This window comes from Cucurbita pepo, chromosome 2, assembly GCF_057944985.1.
Source record: "Cucurbita pepo subsp. pepo isolate OVF chromosome 2, ASM5794498v1, whole genome shotgun sequence".
NCBI lineage: Eukaryota > Viridiplantae > Streptophyta > Magnoliopsida > Cucurbitales > Cucurbitaceae > Cucurbita > Cucurbita pepo.
In genome coordinates this window covers 1,483,470-1,502,394 of record NC_141799.1, presented here as the reverse complement: position 1 = coordinate 1,502,394, position 18,925 = coordinate 1,483,470, and the positions used below count along the sequence as shown (strand labels likewise).

The window sequence follows — 18,925 nt, the reverse complement described above, 5'->3', positions numbered from 1 at the left end:
ACCGGGCATTGTATCTTGAAACAACTGATGCGTTTCAAGGATCTTCTTCCGGTAACCAAGTATCGGCTCCATGCGGCAGACGGATCGCCACCAAAAAGGCGCCTGCTGCTGACTCGATGATGGAGCCAAGTCCAGATAAACCTATTTCATCGAAATCTAAAGCGAATTAAACGGAAAACGATTCAAGATCTCAAGAACTCAATGATCTTTGTCAAACAAAAACGATGAAAATTGAAAGAAGAATGTAAATCGGAAACAATAAGAACACAGAAATGGCTAGAAATCAGAGTCGTCGAAGAAGAAGAAGAAGAAGAAGAAGAAGATATTAACAAAGCTGCGATTCAGCAGAAATTTATAGAGCAGATTCGTAAAACCCTAATTTCTGGTTACGAAATTACCGAAAAGACCGGAGATCTTTGATCGTAGAGGAAAGCCCACTGGATGAGGCCCAAAGTAATTGGTTTGGGCTTTAATATTCCCGGGCCATATAGGTGCGACATGTCGTTTTGATGTACCGCCAATAGAGTGCCACGTCAACAGCGCCCGAGAGAGATGCAAATTGTTATTTCTAATTTTCGTGTAGATTTCTGAATTGTTCATTTTGGTGTATATCGGAGGTTCTGAATCTTGAATCGTGGCAATGGCCGCTGTGAGCCGAGCTTCCACTCGCATCCCCCATCTGCTTGCCGCGCGGGGAGCTTTATCTCTTCATACTACAGCTCCTGTTTTGTCTTCTTCATCGTCCGCCTCGCCGACGCCGTATGCGAGCCCGTCGCCTCCTTCGACCTTGTCCCCAACGGGGCTTCCGAAGGCGGCGGAGTATGTGATCTCCAAGGTCGACGACCTCCTGAACTGGGCTCGCCGTGGCTCTATCTGGCCCATGACCTTTGGTCTTGCTTGTTGCGCCGTTGAAATGATGCATACTGGTGCTGCCCGCTATGACCTTGATCGCTTCGGTGTCATCTTCCGTCCTAGCCCTAGGCAATCTGATTGTATGATTGTTGCCGGTACCCTCACCAACAAGATGGCTCCAGCTCTTCGCAAGTTAGTTCACTCTCTCTTTCACTTTCTGTTATTCTCCACGGATATTTGTGAGCTCTACGATTATCGTTTATTGCTGGAATTCATGAACCTGACTGGATAACAAATTGAATTAGTAGATTCACGGAAAACTTCATATTGAGATCAAATCTTCGAATTGTTTGATTTTTCAATTTCTAGAGTTGGCTTTTTTGTCAATTGTTCCCGACTTGTAGGCTGTAGTATGCACATATTTTGCTCATCTAAATTTATGAAGATATTATTCCCGTCTGAGTATATTTATCTTTCCTGACAATGGTCTGATAACTAAAAGGTAAAAGGTTTTGGGTTTAACTTCAGAACTTTAATTGGCTTATACTGGTAAATTATCTGCTGTATTTTCTTATTTCTTAGGTTAAATGAATTTCGGATAGATGCAGTGATTGTCTTGAACACGATGTTTCAGCCTCTATGTCGATAGATTTTAAGGGTAGTTTCAACTCTTGATTGTGAGAAAAGGGTTGATTACTTCTGATACGTTGGATTGACTGAGCTTTTGTAATGTAAATTGGGGGAACTATCTCTATGATTCATTTTGTTTACCTGCATTCATGTTATATGTTTTCATGAATTTTTTCTCGTCACATATGACCTCCATGGTTTACAAGGAAATTTATCAAGTAATCATCAAGCTAGTTTTTGGACGAAATTTTTTCACTTCATCATCGTGGCATGATTTGTGAAAAAATGCTGTTTAGGTTGAGTAATCATGAATTTGAAATGCTATTTTGTTTACAATAAGGAAGTCGTCACATATAAAAAAAAAAAATGCTATTTTCTTTGCTTTTAAGATGTCCCTACTCCTTATTTTGTTCGTCTGAATTTGAAATGTGCATTATAAAGTAAAGACTTCATCATGCTGAAATAAGTCACAAACTGTGCTGTGGTGTCTTCCCTTCACAGAAATGGCTGGAGTCATTTCACATAAGTAGCCAAGTCCTTGATAAGGTCAAATGGAAAAAAAATTCTTTGTGATTCTCTTCCAATCTTAGTTCTGGTTTTTATTCATGCTGTTTATATCCTTGAAAGCCTCAAACTAGTTACCTTTTTCACTGTACAACTTTAGTTTTTGAAATTGTGTTTCATCTCTTCTCATATTTTGTTATATTATTTTAGTACTTTTTATCGGAGTCCATATAGTTATATGATGAGGATTTAAGAGGTGCTTGTGCTATCCTAGAGTATGTTGGAGATGAAAGTCAGTAGGTTTAGTAGCATTATATGTAACAGCCCAAGCCCACTGTTAGCAGATACTGTTCTCTTTGGGCTTTCCCCTCAAATTTTAAAAATGCGTATGCTAGGGAAAGGTTTGTACACCCTTATAAAGAATGTTTCGTTCTCCTCCCCAACCAATATAAGATCTCACAATCCACCCCACTTCGGGGCCCACGTCCTCGCTGGCACTCGTTCTCTTTTCCAATTTATGTGGGAGCCCTCAATCCCCACACCCTTCGGGGTCCAGCTCCTTGCTGATACACTGCCCGTGACCCCCCTTCGAGGCTCAGCCTCCTCGCTGGCACATCGTCCGGTATCTGACTCTGATACCATTTGTAATAGCCTAAGCACACCTCTAGCAGATATTGTCCTCTTTGATATAAGCAGCTGCATGTCTGTAGATTAGGAAGTTATTGCTTTATTGGGGGAAGATAGATCTCTGTGGGTTGACTGAGTGGTCAATAAGGTAAATGTAAATAGTAGACTTAGAAGGAATGAGTCCAAGTTATGGTCGCCACATACCTACGATTTAATATCTGATGAGTTTCCTTGCCAACGAAACTTAATGGGGTCATATAATTGGCTCATTATAATGGTCAAGGTGTGCCCAAGTTGGCCTGGACAATGAGGAAATTTATAAAAAACAATTGAATGTTAAACGTAGCTTGCATAAGGCTACCATGCATGAAAATCTGGTTCATTGAGGAAAATGAAGCTAAAGTCTACATGAATACACCAATTTTGGTACCATACCTCGTGTTAGAGTTCTTATTGTTTAATCTTGATGCGTAAAAATGTAGTTCTAATATGATCAAGGGATTACTAAATTCTATACGTGTGAATTTTCTTAAAGAAAGGAATAAGAATATCAGAATACTAGTCTATCGTAATGATATGCAAAGTTGTTGGAACTTTTGATCTCATTTATATGGCGCTATTTCTTGTTTGCAGTAGATAAGGAAATGCTTTATTCTGAATGAAATAAGGTATGTGTATTTTCTGCTTCAAAATCTGTATACCTATAAGAGTGTTGCAGCGGCCAGTGAGGCTGCTGTTTTAGAATATTAAGCTATTGCCCAAAAATATTTCATCCAATGGGATATTGGTGCATGAATTTGAAGAGTGCAATATAGACTAAAACTCCAAATAAATCTTGAAGTGTGTGTGTGGGAAGTGAGTTTCAAAGACTTGATTGACTCATTCAGGAAATATCAAAATTGATGCTATTGAACCAAAACAGAACCTGTTTTATTTTCAATTGCTTCAAACTCCTGATAGTTTATTTTAGGGAAAGGAATGTGTCCATCACTCTAATGTGGTAGGGGCATGCTGAATTGGAATACAACCGTTTCTTGTTTGTATTTGTATGTCAATGTCTATTACTGTTGCTATGGCGAGGTATTCAACACTTGCCTTTAACGTATTTTCAATGTTTAAGAGTTCCAAGAGTCTCATCAATGCTTGGCCTGAATGTTGCATACCTTCATTTTTCAAGCTTGAAACTCAAACTTCCTGTTGGCAGTTAGTGAACCATTGTCTGTTGTTTGATCTTAGAATGCTACTTTTGTCGAGTTCCAATCTTCTCTAAGTTTAGGGAAGTCCTTCCGCTCCTGTCGATGGTCAAACATTACAAGCAACCCGAAAAACAACCGGAGAATGTCAACTCAGTCCATGGTGAACAGAGAGAGCAGAGAGAGTAACTTATCTTAATTTTCTAGGATTAACGATGTCTTGACATATGATATTAAAAAGGGAGGTGCTTTCTAAGCAGTATAACGATGAACTATCTGCACTCTTCAGTCTGAATTTTAAAGGAGTGTTCATCATAGCATATAACAAAGTTTGGGGGTAAAAAGATCTCAAATATTCTACGTTTCTATACATACACAGAATCCAGTTTACGAATAAGAGTGATGAGAATTACTGCCAGTCCATCTTGGTTCCGACAGTTCTTTTATGGCAAAGGAGCTTTTGGAATTCTCTGAACTAAACTTAAAATTGTGGTATTTAGTGAGAAATTTGTTTTATTTGAAGTCCTAATTATGCTAATTTGTTTTACTGGGTTTTAATAGTCAAACTCTATAACGTTGTGGTACTTCGATAAATTGATTCACGCTCCAAGTTATGCTTACTTTTCATTTCTTCGCTGCAGGGTTTATGATCAAATGCCAGAACCGCGGTGGGTTATATCCATGGGAAGCTGCGCAAATGGTGGTGGATACTATCACTACTCATACTCGGTTGTTCGGGGTTGTGATCGGATAGTCCCTGTCGATATCTATGTTCCTGGCTGCCCTCCTACTGCTGAGGCATTGCTTTATGGAATTCTTCAGTTGCAGAAGAAGATCAACAGGCGCAAAGATTTCCTCCATTGGTGGACCAAGTGAGACCATCCATCCAAGTCAGGTATTGTAATTTGGCGGATGCTTCGAACTATAATAAGACGTATTAATACGAGGTTGTGGAAATCTAATAGAAGGTTATGAGTGATGTTGCAATAAGAAACCATATGACACCCTTTGTGATGTTTTTTTATCTGTTAATCTGCCCATGTTATCTGAAGCCTGTGAATGGCAAGGTCTACTCCGACTTCCTAAAAACTTGCAAGTGAATTTGATATCTTATGTTATTGTCAGTGGTATTTCTCAACTTGTTTCAAATTCTTCTCCGCTGGCATCAACATAACTCAACTGGCATCAACATAACTCAACTGGCATAATGACAAAAGGCATCTACTCTCGATTGAATGTCGAATCTTTCACTCTTCTCCATATATTGTTGAATTAAAAGAAATATATATATATATATATATATATATTCATCCTTTAATAGAAATGATTTACTCATGGTCACCGATCTGAGGTTTGGGTCTCAGAGGCCATTTTTCTAATCCAAAAGGTCACTTTCATGGCTTCAGTGGATCAATCAGTAGGACCTTTCAAAAGTCTCGTTTTTTATTTTTCAGCGTGGTTTTCCAGTCGATTTTCCACTATATATAGTTAAGGAGTGGAGCTAGAGAATCTCCCTCGAGCTGGAGAAATATAGTTCCCTCCGAGCTGGAGAATCTCCCTCCGTGGCTAGGCTACTACGTTTCTTTGTTTGCTACTATGTTTTCTTGTTTGAAATTCCAGGTCTTTTCTTCTTTGCTACTATGTTTTCATGTTTGAAATTCCAGGTCTGGTCTTCATTGGTATTTGCTCCTCACCCACTACGGTTTTTTTTAGTTTTTCCTCTGCCTGTAAGCTCTTTCGGTATTCATCTCCAGAGCCCAGTCAGATCTCTATAAAGTAGAACACAAATGTGGTGCAGAGAAGGAAGAAAGACGAATGTTATCATTCATGATTTTTTAAATGTTTAAAAATTATATTTCATGTAAAAATTAGAAAAGTCAATGTGACCAAATGTGTCTTTTAAAGGCAAACTTGATCACATTTTTACTTAGTAGGTATTTTAAAATATTTAAATTATAATATTGCAATTAAAAAAGATACTATTTTTAAAATAAAGAACAAAAGTTCAGGAATATTTGTTTTTTTTTTTTTTTTTATAGTTATGGGAGTTTTTTAAAATTTTGTTATTATTTTTATAATTTAAATGTTTTGATAAAATAGACATGGAAAGAAAATTTAATCTAGAAAAAAACAAAAATCAAATTGTTATCCAACAAAATCGTAACTAATTAGATTATATTCCATTCTTTATTAATTTTGGGGTCATATAAACAGAATCTCAGTTTCAAACCGATCAGAGACGAAGAAGAATCAAGTTTGTCATCTTTCGCCATTAATGTTTGCTTCCAATGTTTTCCGCTTTCTGTTTTATCCTTATGATTATGCGATTTAATGGAAGTCGAATCGATTAGTCTTTAGATGACACTTTGATGAAACCGAGTCAATTTTGCGATTGGAGGGAAGGAATATAGCTTCATTTTGCAATATTTTAATTTCTTGCGAATTCAAAACAGCAACGTCACTGGAATCCTTCGATTTTCCCTCCTTTTCCCACGAATTCTTCAACACCCGGATATCTAGGGTTTCAGTACGGTACAGAGCTTCCACTTCTTTCGGCTTTCTACTTGACTCAACTACTGGTATTGATTCCTTGTAGCACTGTTCCAAAATTCTTTTCTGTTACTTAAAAAATGAATGAAAGCCGATCGAAGCTCCTATTAGTTCTGAACCAACTAGACCCTTATGCATTGATGCTATCGGAATCCATCGAACGATTTTTCGATGAATATCGCAAAGGGGTTACTGATTTCTCGAGCTTCGTTCCGATTTTCTCTCGTTTGTTGGGGAATTTGCCCGACCCGCCGGTGGCAGTTGTGTGGTTTTCCTCTGCTATGCGTTTCACTCGGCTAAATCCGCAGCTCGAAATTCTTCGGAGAAATTGCAGGCTGTTAAGGATTTATTCCATCTACTCGTTTCTTGCACGGCGTCGTCCTGTGCATCGAAGAGAATTGCGGTGCTGGCTCCGGTTATTTACTGTCTCTTTGATTTGGTTGTTGAGAATAAAACGTTGAAGGAAGAAGCTGAGAATTTGATCGACGGAGTTGTTAGCTATATCGGTATTTGTTGTGGTCAAGAGTCCGAGGACGGCGATTGTTTGTTGGGATTTGGTTCTTATTTTCTGGATTTGGCTCGAGTCTGGATGGTTGACAAACCTGGAGAAGATTTGAGGGGTTTTCTCCCGCTTGTTAGCCATGAAATTTTTGAAGGCATCGGTGTCAACGGCGGGGTGGGCTACTTTTCTGGGATAGTTATGTTTCAAGCCTTTTTGTTGAGGCTGTGCTTGAAATTTGCCTCTCGGATGTCAATGGTAGAGCTGCAAAATGAACTGCACAGCCGGGCGGTTCAAATGATTGCTGGGTTTCGTAGCTGTCACTTCTATGGTGAGATTTCACTTTGATCTTATTTTGGCATTTTTCTCTTTTAATGTCACGAGACTGTTAAACAACATGGATTGTCCACAACTTGTTCCCCGGCCCTCTGGTTTGTGGATAGTTAAACCATAGTAAGTTCTTAGTAACCTGTTTTCTGACCTACACATGGACATAACACAAATCAAATTCCATCTCCTAAAAGTCAGGAGTGTGCATTTTGTATGTAGGAAATTACATTATTCTCTGTTCAATTCTCTGTTCTACTGAGAACAGCTTACAGCCCAAACCACACTGCTCAAATATTATGTATTTGGATTTTTCCTCAAAGTTTTAAAAGGCTTCTGTTGGGGAGAGGTTTCCACATCCTTATAATGAATGTTTCGTTCCCCTCTCCGATTGATGTAGGATCTCACAATCCACCCCCTTGGAGGTCAACGTTCTCGCCGACACACCGGCCAGTGTCTAGCTCTAATACCATTTGTAACGGTCCAAGCCCACTGGTAGCAAATATTGTCTTCTTTGGACTTTCCCTCGAGGTTTTAAAATGTTTTAAAACATGTCTGCTAGGGAAAAGTTTTCACACCCTTATAAGGAATGTTTTGTTCCCCTCTCCAACCGATTTGGGATTCACAATAAGTATCCTCGGCTTAGTTGCTTTCGTTTTGGTATACATTAACTCGATGTCCTGTTCAACTATCCACCATATCCTTCAGTTTGCATATATGGTTGATACATGTAAATTAGTCACGAAGCACTGATGTTGTAATCTGTGAACATAGCTAAAAGTGAAAACCAGGGATGTCTGGCACATATTCTCTCTTGGGAATCATATAATTCAGCAGATTGTTGTTCCATGGTCACAAACAAATCTAATTCTGAAAGTAATGTCTCTCTGTATAAGGTTTAAAATGAAAATTCCAATGGCCTTTGCGTTGCACGTTCATTATGTTTACAGGGCTTCTCTTGTTCGTATGCCCTCTACATATCTGGATGACCAAGCTTTTCTTAGCTGTGCTCTAATTGCATCCGATCTTTTCTCCTATTATCATGACTCTGGGTACTTGTTATCTGAAATCTGTTGGTGCGTATCAGATACTTTCCTCAGGATGCTGCTGCAGTCAGTTTTGCCAACCACCTATTTGTTGGTCAGTATTTCTTTCTTTCTTGAGTTTCGTTTACCATGCGTGTAGTATAACTATATGAAGCTGTAGTACTTCTACTAGGAGATTGTTGGCTTTCCCTTATGAGATGTAGTTTTAGCTTCTGCAACTCTGCTACTATCCATCAGATACACGCCCATGGTGGCTTATTACTCACCTTCATGTGGTGAAGGGAATATTACCTTTGGTTTTACTGAACCGTTTCTTCTGCAGGGTTCTGCAGATGAAGTTCTTCTGCGAGAAGTGTTATATGACGCTGCAATAATACCAGATTACCCATTCATTAAACTTCAATTTGGAACTGAACGACCTGCTTTGGATTTAAGAACTACTTGTTTGAATTGGCTATTTGTTGCTGAAAATGGCATTCGAACCTTCAGGTATAATAAATCATAGTTCTGGACGGTACATTTCATGAAAGGTAGTAAAATTTAACAATGTGCAGTGTCTGATTGGTGCAGAGAAACTGGTAATCTGAGAAAGGCTATGTCCTACATAAATGCCTTCCGCAATTCTTGTTGGCCCTCTCAGTTGATCAATTGGGTCAGAAACCAACCAGGCTTCAGTGAGAGGATGAGTCAACCAAACATCTCCACACCCACTGCTCTCATCGGTATGTTCTATACGTGTATACTGTACATTAACTTTGTTCATATAAGTTTCATGCACATTGTGAGAAATCACATACCTCCACACCACAATAGTACGAAATTGTCCACTTTGAGTATAAGCTCTCATGACTTTACTTTTGGTCTTCTCAAAAGGTCTCATACCAATGACGATGTAGTTCTTACTTATAAACTCATGATCATCTCTTTAATTAGCTAATGTGAGACTCCTCTCCCAACCATCCTCAACACACCTTCTGTAAGTGTGGAGATATATTTTGAAGAAGTTGAAGTTGACATTAGTGTAGAACACAGAAGTATTATGTGTTAAACTTTCATAAGGAATTGATTATAATCCATCTATACTGTGAGTCATGTCTGTGTTTGCTGGACAACATTGAGACTTGGCTGGGCATTATCTGAATATATGTGTGTGTTTGATGTTCATTTATTGACGGATGACGCTAAATTGATTTAACTTCAGAGTGGCTTCTGGTATTGGAAAATCAAGGGATGAGAGTGTTCGACCATTTGAACTCCAAGTTCAGAGCCAGAGAAATCACTTGCAACTCAGGAGCTGAGTTTGTAGAAGCAGCAACAAAGGTTCCGGATGTCAGAAATGTGATGGATGAAGATGCCTCCGTTGGTGACTTTGACATGGTTGATTCAGTGGCTTTAGCAGCAGCACAGGGAACACCCATGACCTTGAATACAAACGGCATTGGAAATGGAAGAAAGAGGAAAGAACGCATGAATGACAACGGAGACACGAGGGTAAAGTTCCTTAGGAAACATCTCCATGACAATCCACTTAGGGAGAAATCTTTACCATTAGCACTTAGGGAGAAATCTTTACCATTAGTTTGATTTGGAATCCCCATCACTTCCAAGATGCTACTATATATATCTATCTATATATATATATAGGCATCTTTTTAACTCATATCTATGATACTATGGAGGAATTTTGTGTCTGCTCTGTGTCACAGTCATACTCGTCCAAGACGTGTTGACTTTGCAGCCAACCTCTCGACTAAAAACTTTTGTTAGACAACGATGCAATCTTGAGATTAGAAGCTTCGAATCAATTGTTTTAGGCTTTACATGTAGAGATTTGATGAGATGATGTTGAAGGCAAGGCCAGTAGGTTGTAAACGTGGAAAGATTTGCCATAATACACATGGTCCTGATGAACACTTTTGCTGTCCGATTTTGATTATGGTTGAAAAAGAAAAGGAAATTTATTGCCTACCTACTTTAAAGTTAACAAAAGGTGTTCTAAACACTCATAGAGGCCTTTTTGTGTTCCCTACTGCTCGTGGATTGAAAAGACAACATAAGTTTGAATCTCACATGTTCCCTGTGGACTAGACAGCTCAGGAGCAATCCCACCCTTTTTTATCTTTCGATCTCTATATTGGAAATTCAAATTCAACGTATCTTTCGATCTCTATACTGGAAATTCAAATTCAACGTAATGCCTACTGCTAGTAAATATTGTCTTTTACTATTATTATTATTATTATTATTTATTATTTTTTTTTTTGAAGTTGTTCACGGAAGTTGTTAAAAACCATATGTTAGGGAGAGATTTTGATACTGTTATAAAGAATATTTCATTCCTACCTTTCAACCAATGTGAGTTCTTACATAATTGATTGAAGATCCAATTTTTTACTTTTGAAAATATTTTACTTTTGAAATAATTTACATAATTGATTGAAGATCCAATTTTTTACTTTTGAAAATATTTTACTTTTGAAATAATTTACATAATTGATTGAAGATCCAATTTTTTACTTTTGAAAATATTTTACTTTTGAAATAATAATTAATGTATTATCTATCCGTTGCAAAAATTATAAAAGATAATACTTTCACAAATCGGGTATGACTAAATACATATAAACATATAAGAATTAAAGTCAAAATAATTAAAAAGGACGGGCTAAAAAAAGTCAACTATGGATAATTTCAAGTTGACAATCTTATAATTAAAAATAATAATTTTCCTTAAGAAATAAAAAAAAATCCAATAATGGAGCTATGATGATGTTCAAATCACTCAATTGCATGTGAAAAGCATCTTTAGTACATTGCTTTGGCCCATATGGAACATTTAATTCATCTATCAATTTATCATAATTTTTTTATTTAAATTTATCCCAACTACATTTACTTTAATTTAATTCGCTTTTAATGTAAGTTAATTAATTAATTAATACAACATTTTATTTAAATCATTTCCAATATAAAATAAATAAATAAATAACAAGGAAGAACAATAAACCATTAAAATGAAAAAAATGAAAATTATGATCATAGGATTGTCTACAAAATTCACATTATCATAGTAAAAACCATGAAATTAAAGTCGATTACTTTAAGGTTTCCCATCTAATATTTATTGATAATACATAAATTAAGACATAATATTTGTCCAATATATAATCAGAATCATATTAATTATCTCTTTTCCCAACTAATCCAATAAATTAAATTAGAACAAGCGAAAAATCACCTTCAACTTGCAAAAAAAAAACATACCGACCCACCACTAATCTACGCCGGCAGGGTCCCCGGCGCAGTCGCCGCCGCCCTATTCATGTCCATGCAGAGAGGCGATGGCCGCCCCTGCAAGCTTTTGAAGGTTCAACTTAATGACAGTGTCGACAAACATTTTGGTGTCCTCGCCGGTGTTCCCCTCCGGTATGTCGACGATGTAAGACTCCAAAACGACGGTGTAAATTTTGCCGTCTTTGTTGAACTCGTTCACCGACGTCACTGATCGGTAATTGTTCAGCCGGTGCTCTCCTCCGACCACCCTGAAGCTCAAAATATGCTTCTCCTCGTCCAAAATCTCTAGCCTCTCCGTGCTGGTGGACGCCGGCAGGCCGGAGACCACCGTCACCTCTCTGATACTGCCGACCCCGCCGTCGCCAGCTGTTTAACAATGATAGATATACCCATTTAAAAATGGCCCAATAGTGAATTTTTTTGAATTTATCAAAAAAATTCAAATATTATAAATAAACCCACAAAAAATTATTCAAACCCAATCTAATTTTAAAAATTTGCAAGCAATAATATATAAAAATTCAAGTTTTCGAGTTGAATAGTGACCTGACATGTTGCAGCTTTTGACGAAGTGTTTGTACTTCTGAGGATTATCGAAGCTTCGAACGAAGGGCCAAACGGCGTGGAGAGGAGCGTCGATGCGTTGGGTAATAAGGGAAGTGGTTGTGTTAGGAGAAGGCTCAAATTTGTGGTAACTTTGAATGAGAGGTTCAAGTTCTTGAAATTCCTCTGCCTCTAAGCCCTGCAACGGCGACGTTTTCTCCATTGCCATTACAAACCATATGAAGTTTACATGTATTTCTCTATTATATAATCTTCTCTTTCTGTAAGGAAGAGACTGCAATTTGAGACAAAGCTCAAGGAAAATGGATTCATCTCTTTATATAAATATATATAATGGGCTCTCATCCCAAGTTTTCTTTTTGACATCCATGCCCTTGGGATTTCCAATTATTCTAATTATACAAAAGGGTTAAATCGTAATTTAGTATCTAAAAAGTCATTCAACTTTCGAGAAAAAAGAACAAATACCTGAACATTCAATTTTGTGTCTAATAAACGTTTAAATTTGGGTGTTACCGACACATATGTAGCAGCAGCTACAACACATTAGTGGGCTTTGACCGACACTGTTATTTATCTATCAAATACTCATATACAGTTCATTCCACTTTGCTGCAACAGCTACCTGTCCTGTGGGGGATAAAAAAAAAGGTCACACTTTCGGCAGATTATAAATGCTAAACCTCATAAAAGTTCCCATTTTTCAATGCCCAGAGGGCATTTGGATAAAAAAGTAAGATTTTTTATATAGTCTGGAACTATGAAACATAGCCTAAATTCATCAATGTTACTCAGTCTGGAGCTATGAAATATAGCCTAAATTCATCAATGTTACTCATCCCTAACAGAAGCTCAAACACTTGCAGATAAAAATATACTCTATAAACCTATACAGCTGTGTGGATTCAGACTTTTCAGACTCAAATTGCATAATTCATAAGAGAGAGAGAGAGAGAGAGAGCTAAAATGTAAATGTGGCAGTGGCAAACGTTGGAAAGGCAAAAAAGGTGGAGATTCGTGGATCATGTGAAATGTATAACAAACTCCTGCGTGATCTTACCTCCTCTTTGCGGGATTTCTCACACTTTAACCTGAAAAAAGAAAGAAGAAAAGAGAAGGATAGAAAGAATATCAATATAATATAGGGTGTAAAATGGGTTAATATTGATGAGTATTAATAAAGTTGGGTGTTTGATATGATGAAGCGTAGTGATAAGGGGTCATCCTCATCCAGTACTTGGTTAGTTGTATCAATGCAGAGTTTGAGAAAAAGAAAAAGAAGATAAGAAAGAGTGGTGTGTGACAGCCTTAAACATGCTCTGCAATCCAGAAATTTCTGGTTCAGCCTCCTTTCTTCTGTTTCTCTGAAACACAGGCTCCGAAGCCTGTTTGACTTTGACCAAAGCTTTGTTTCTTATTCTAACATATCTCATTGTCCTCTAAGTTTTACAATTCTGGAGGGAACCAAAGAGTGGGGAAAAGAGATTGAGTTGGTGGGAGTTGAGAAGAGGCATGGGAGGGAAGGAGTAAAATCTAGAGTGAAGGGGCTTGGGATTGGTGTTGGGGCTTATAATGACTGTCTTCTCTGCCTCCAATCAAACTCAATGCCACTCATCCTACCAGGACTTCGTGTCGCCCTGCCCTGCCCTGGATTCCACCCATCCTAACCTGTTTCCAGCTCTAGCACACTGATTTCCTTGAAATTCGTTACCTACTTCTCAAAAGGATATCTAGCCCCCGCCGCTAATACATTGTTTCCATCTTGACTCATCCTATAAGACTGTCAAAAGCCTTGTTCCCTATCTCGAGTCTGGTCTTGCAGGTAAGAAGATTCATAAAATCTTAATGCTAAGTTTGAACTCATTTTCTTAGTGTCCATTTATTTTATCTACAAGCCGTTGCCCCACAAGACCCACTCAGGGTGGCTAGAAACTAAAAACTTCTATCTAGGTACCAACGAGTAGTCATAAAAATACAGATAATAGAATTTAGATGTTCATCAATTTAACAAAGTTTATATCCAGACACTCAGATGGCAGGATGATATTTGTTAGACTCGAGAAAAAGATAAGAACTTAGAACAAGTTTACTCACATCCAAAAAACTTGAGCGTTCACTAGAAGTGTACATGAAAGTATTAAAAAAAATCATAAAACTAAGGTTCACGGACCAACTTACACGTACTTTGACTATTCTCACGGTGAAGGATATTAAATCTTGTCCAAGTGACAACAATAGCTTGAAGCCATCCTCCCTAAACTCTTTATTATTTATATGATCCTTTTTGGGCATTAAGGTTTAATGGTTAGGTTCAATATTACATTATAACGATTTGATTAATCAATTTCCATGGTTTCGATCAATGACCTCAGATGGTCAATAGTTCTACAAAGGCAGACTTTAATATCGACTTATATTTTCCCCAATGTCGGGTCAAAGAGAGCTAAAAAGAACAGTGCAGCAGTTATTGGATTCTTGAACAGTCAGGTTTGTTTTTGCTCTTGTACTTATAATCATTCCTGAGTAATTACCAAAGTATAAGGTACTCTAATGCGTCTCCGACATGCGAGGACATGCATATAGTACCGAACAAAGTTCTGCTCCAACTTTGTACATTTTCATACAAGACATGAGATTACAGAAAAGCCATGCCAAATGGTTCATGATACTAAATAAAACAGGAAACAAAATAGCTCACTTGATGACTACATTCTGCCTGGAGTGCTTCCTGTATCGATTAAATTTTGCTTCGAGAGATTTTCGATTGAATCAGCAATGACTTTAGCGCTAGATTTCATGTAACCGCCTGAAAATGCAATTTAAAAATCATCTGTCAATAAACATTACCTCAAGAGACTACAATGAAGTTAAACAAAAAAAATCGTCAACACATATATTTCATCTGCATTAGCACAGTAATCTAGTTTGTCATTGCTAGGCATCTTTTTCTAGATTTTATTTATTTTGCACCAACAACATTATATCTATACTACACATCAGGCAAACCCCAGTGTTTTCTTATTCTTTTAAATTTTTCCTCGAGGATAGAATAAATATCTTATTAAATAGATATGAGAAAAGTGCTACACAATTGGGATCTTTAGATATGAAGGAAAAAAGACATCCCATGCATGTCCTCATCAAATAAGCAAGAAAAATAGAGAAAATGAGCAACAAGATAAAATGTCAAAATTTTGATAGGAAAAAAAATCGATTTGTAAGTTAAAAGTAGAGAAAATGAGATGTTTTCTCAAATAAGATAAAAGTCGATCCATCAAAATGATACGAAATGGCGAAAGTAAGCTCCATTATTTCAGCAATTTCATATCATACCACAATGTTTTCTAATTCCAATCATAAGGTTCCGAGGACAATTTCTAATCTTTACAGATTCACCAAGACTTGTTCCTATTTACAAGAACTCATCTTCTTGAGAACAATTTTCTCATTATCAAGGTAAATGTTTCATACTACCAAGAAATATTCCATCGTTGAGAAGAAAATAATTCCCAGACAATAAATGTTATATCCAATATCCATACTCTTAGTCATTTAAATCTCACGATACCACCCCAACTTACGATGTAGGTAATGCAAAAAATGATATAAAAAATTTACTTTAATGTTGAGGGTCAAACATAACTTGCAATAGAAGAATCGAAGACGAATGAAAATGAGAAAGATGTAAAGAGCTGTTCAAGGAGATAATCCGAAAACTTGTCATAATTATGTAAACTCGTGACAAGTTCACGCAAGGGAAAAGGACCTGATGTTAGCATTACAATGGGAATTCTCCTCGCACGAGCAAATCTGAAAACCTTTTCATCTCTCCTAGCTATTCCATCAGCACTAATCTGCAAATTAGTGTATATAAGCCAACAAGACAACCAGCTAATTTTTTTTTTTACTAGGATCAATGATCAAGAAAGAAGAACCAACTTCTTGCAGAATAAATTTGTGGGGCATAGTTACCTTCAACAAACCCAGAGGATCTCCATCTAGAATATCAGTCCCAGCATTGTAAACAATCAATTCTGGATCATAGGAAGTGGAAGCAATCTAACATGAACATGATGAAAATTAGCAGCGACTTGACAACAAATTTAATAGCACAGTGTTATAGACCCAGATGAAGAGTGAGAGAGGAGATGATTCAATTGCATGAAACTTGAAAGCCTAAAAATAAAGGCTAAAACAGAAGATTCAATATTTTGACACAATGAGTAATATCTAATTAAGTTTTAAAAAATGAATTAAAGAAAAGCTACCTCAAGTGCTTCTTCCAATTTCTTCAAGTATTCACTAGTTCTGGTCCCACTCTACATGAGAAATTGTAGCTATGAAACATGCAGGCAAGAAGAGAAACAAACAACGCCTATTTCCATAACATGCATTACTTACAACGACTTCAACTTTCTGATTAATGCATCGCCTAGCCTCGTAATCCTGACATGTGCACACATACACAGAGAGAGAGAGAGAGTCAACCAAAACTTTTATGCTAGAGTAAAATGGCAATAGAGAATTTGGAAATGAGATGGAAATAGAAAATTGAGTGGCCTTAACAGCACTAAAAAGAACTAACACGAGGGCAAACACAAAGCAGTGTAACTTACAAATGGATATATTTCTGGATTGAACATATCAAGAATATATACTCGGCCTGCTAGTACAGAAAAAACCATTAGCATTTAAAAAGAGAGCAAATTAAAAGCTATTGCTGGAAAATAAATTGCCATACTATCATGGGAAAAATCCTTTTCATGGCCATTTCCTTGATGGGCATCAAGATCAATAATCATTACACTGCAATCGTCACGTATCACGAGGATAAGGGTTAATTATTACTAGTAATTGGTATGCACAAAACTCAACACTATACCAGTTCCTTTAGGTCATCATGGTGCAGTTTACCTTGATATATTTAGCTGAACAAAGGCGTAGTGTATACACAGAGTAATATCTGCATACATACAAAATCCCCCTCCTCGTTCTGCTGAACAATGGTGAAAACCACCTCCTACATTGATAGCCCATCCTCTCCCCTTTGCTACTTTTGCAGCTAATATACTCCCTCCAACCTGCAGCAGCATACAACAATTACAACCCATTTTAAGTTTAACATGGAAGAGGGTAGAGGAAAAGAGTTCCAAAAACTCACCTGGTTACGAAATGGACGTTCAACTTTCTCCTTGACAAGACAATGAGGAAACAACGCAACAGGAGGGACCTACATTGAGAATTTCAGATCAGTCTAAATTGAACGACTACAACTAGAATCTGAGAAAGGAAAAATAATTCAACTCAACGCATATACAATCTCTTACAAATGGAACATCTGAGGCTTCCATATATTACAATCCTCACCAGGTTTTCGAAAAGGCGACTTTGTCTTAAAGTCTAAGAACATACGCCTACGAACCATACCATAAGACGAAAATCCCACTTCCAAGAAGAAATGAATGACTCAATACATCACAGCCGATGACATTTAACAAATCCAAAATATCACACAAGGGCAACAAGAGAAACTCACAGAGCAAGAAGATATGATACGATACAATACCTCAATAATCTTGGCAACGTTTAAACTGTTCTTCAAACTATTCAGGTACGATTCAGTATGTACCTGATCAAATATTACCAGTGAGAATATGCTTCATCGTTGAATTTCTAAAGTTCGTGAATGAGTTAGTTTAATCTTCCTACGTGAATAATAATTACCAAGATAGACTTCTTCAATGAATAAGTAATAACAATACTGGTTCGTGATTTATAATTTGAGAATTCATGGAAAAAGAGAGAGCTGAAGGCAGCGCTGACGTTTCAAACTACTCATTGCAAAGAAGGAATTTGGAAACGTACCACAAGAAGATCGTTCATTTTAGCTTCCAAAGGCTCGATGATTTGATCTTTCCTTATTACTCCAGCGGCAACAAGGAATTGGCATACGCGACCCCATTTCTTCGAATCAAATGGATGCCTACAGACAGGATTTCCCAGTAAAAACTTACCAGCTAAAAAAAAGAGAGAAGAAAAAAAAGAAAAGAAGAGATTTCAAGGAAGGCAAGTAAAATCAAATGACGTAAATTACTAAAATAGGTTTATTAGAGGAATTGAAAATTAAGGCATTCCCGGCATGTTCAACAGCACCCAATTCACTATGCATGATTGAGAACCATAAGCAAAGCAGAAAACAGAAGAACAAGCAAAAGATATCTATCTACCAATCAAACATCATCCTCAATGAATTTAAAACAATCAGAACAAAAATAAATTACAAAACAATTGATCACCAGTCACTTACAACTTTTCTATTCCAAGAAATGAGATGTTGTACGATGAAGAATATATCACCGGAACCTGTTTTCACCAAAATCAAGAAAATACAGATGGGTACAGACGAAACCTGGAATCAGCTTATACGAGAACGGGAATTAACCAATATGTCCTCCAGTACCTTTGAAGAAGGAACTTCAAAATACAGCTTGCTGGAGAGAATCCGATCCCTTCGAACAGTTTCTGCATCGTCCGACGACATGATTCGAGTGAAGAAAGTGGCACAGCAGAAAATGGGGCCAGAGATGGGCCGAGAGCGCACGATTAAGGGCACAATTGAAAACAAGTAAACGGTCAACTACACAAATTCGTGAGACGGTGAATTCGACTGACTCGGTATTGATAACTTGGATGCTCGAAGTATGGAATCGGGTAGGGGAATTTACGAGGCCGAGTCAGCTGATTGCGGTGCCCAATGGCTCCAAGGGATCATTCTTAAATCTTTGTCTCATACAATTTGCCACATATTTGTTGGATAAGATGGTCGAGTTATTGCAAAA

General features: G+C 37.2%; 3 protein-coding genes and 1 non-coding gene across 7 annotated transcripts; 2 read left to right on the top strand and 2 right to left on the bottom strand.

Moving 5' to 3' along the window:
- The first annotated feature begins 583 nt into the window (after positions 1-583).
- LOC111788287 (NADH dehydrogenase [ubiquinone] iron-sulfur protein 7, mitochondrial) lies at positions 584-4,944 on the top strand. The gene is made up of 2 exons (XM_023668612.2): positions 584-1,044; positions 4,448-4,944. Exons 1-2 carry the CDS (start codon positions 641-643, stop codon positions 4,680-4,682), a joined length of 639 nt encoding a protein of 212 aa, XP_023524380.1. The 5' UTR covers positions 584-640; the 3' UTR covers positions 4,683-4,944.
- A 1,115-nt stretch (positions 4,945-6,059) lies between these two features.
- LOC111788164 (uncharacterized) lies at positions 6,060-10,141 on the top strand. Its single transcript, XR_015418847.1, has 5 exons — positions 6,060-7,186; positions 8,270-8,322; positions 8,551-8,717; positions 8,799-8,950; positions 9,430-10,141. It is a non-coding gene; the product is annotated as an uncharacterized LOC111788164 (transcript).
- A 1,107-nt stretch (positions 10,142-11,248) lies between these two features.
- PYL2 (PYR1-like 2) lies at positions 11,249-12,294 on the bottom strand. The gene is made up of 2 exons (XM_023668628.2): positions 12,069-12,294; positions 11,249-11,888 (listed from the first exon to the last, which is right to left on the bottom strand). The coding sequence occupies exons 1-2, from the start codon at positions 12,292-12,294 to the stop codon at positions 11,545-11,547; spliced, it is 570 nt and encodes a 189-aa protein (XP_023524396.2). The 3' UTR covers positions 11,249-11,544.
- An 85-nt stretch (positions 12,295-12,379) lies between these two features.
- HDA2 (histone deacetylase 2) lies at positions 12,380-18,924 on the bottom strand. 4 transcript variants are annotated; one of them, XM_023668503.2, is made up of 15 exons: positions 18,547-18,919; positions 18,394-18,449; positions 17,952-18,069; positions 17,653-17,715; positions 17,248-17,316; positions 17,001-17,167; positions 16,828-16,892; positions 16,703-16,749; positions 16,488-16,532; positions 16,355-16,405; positions 16,059-16,145; positions 15,853-15,940; positions 14,785-14,892; positions 13,147-13,177; positions 12,380-12,716 (listed from the first exon to the last, which is right to left on the bottom strand). In XM_023668503.2, exons 1-13 carry the CDS (start codon positions 18,625-18,627, stop codon positions 14,792-14,794), a joined length of 1,038 nt encoding a protein of 345 aa, XP_023524271.2. In that variant the 5' UTR covers positions 18,628-18,919; the 3' UTR covers positions 12,380-12,716; positions 13,147-13,177; positions 14,785-14,791. The 4 variants fall into 4 exon arrangements, 3 of the variants coding, with proteins under 3 accessions (XP_023524271.2, XP_086977796.1, XP_023524272.2); XM_087121670.1 differs by lacking the exon at positions 18,547-18,919 and having other exon boundaries at positions 17,952-18,103; positions 18,394-18,455; XR_002814113.2 differs by lacking the exon at positions 12,380-12,716 and having other exon boundaries at positions 12,753-13,177; positions 15,869-15,940; positions 18,547-18,923.
- Between the last annotated feature and the right edge of the window lies 1 nt (position 18,925).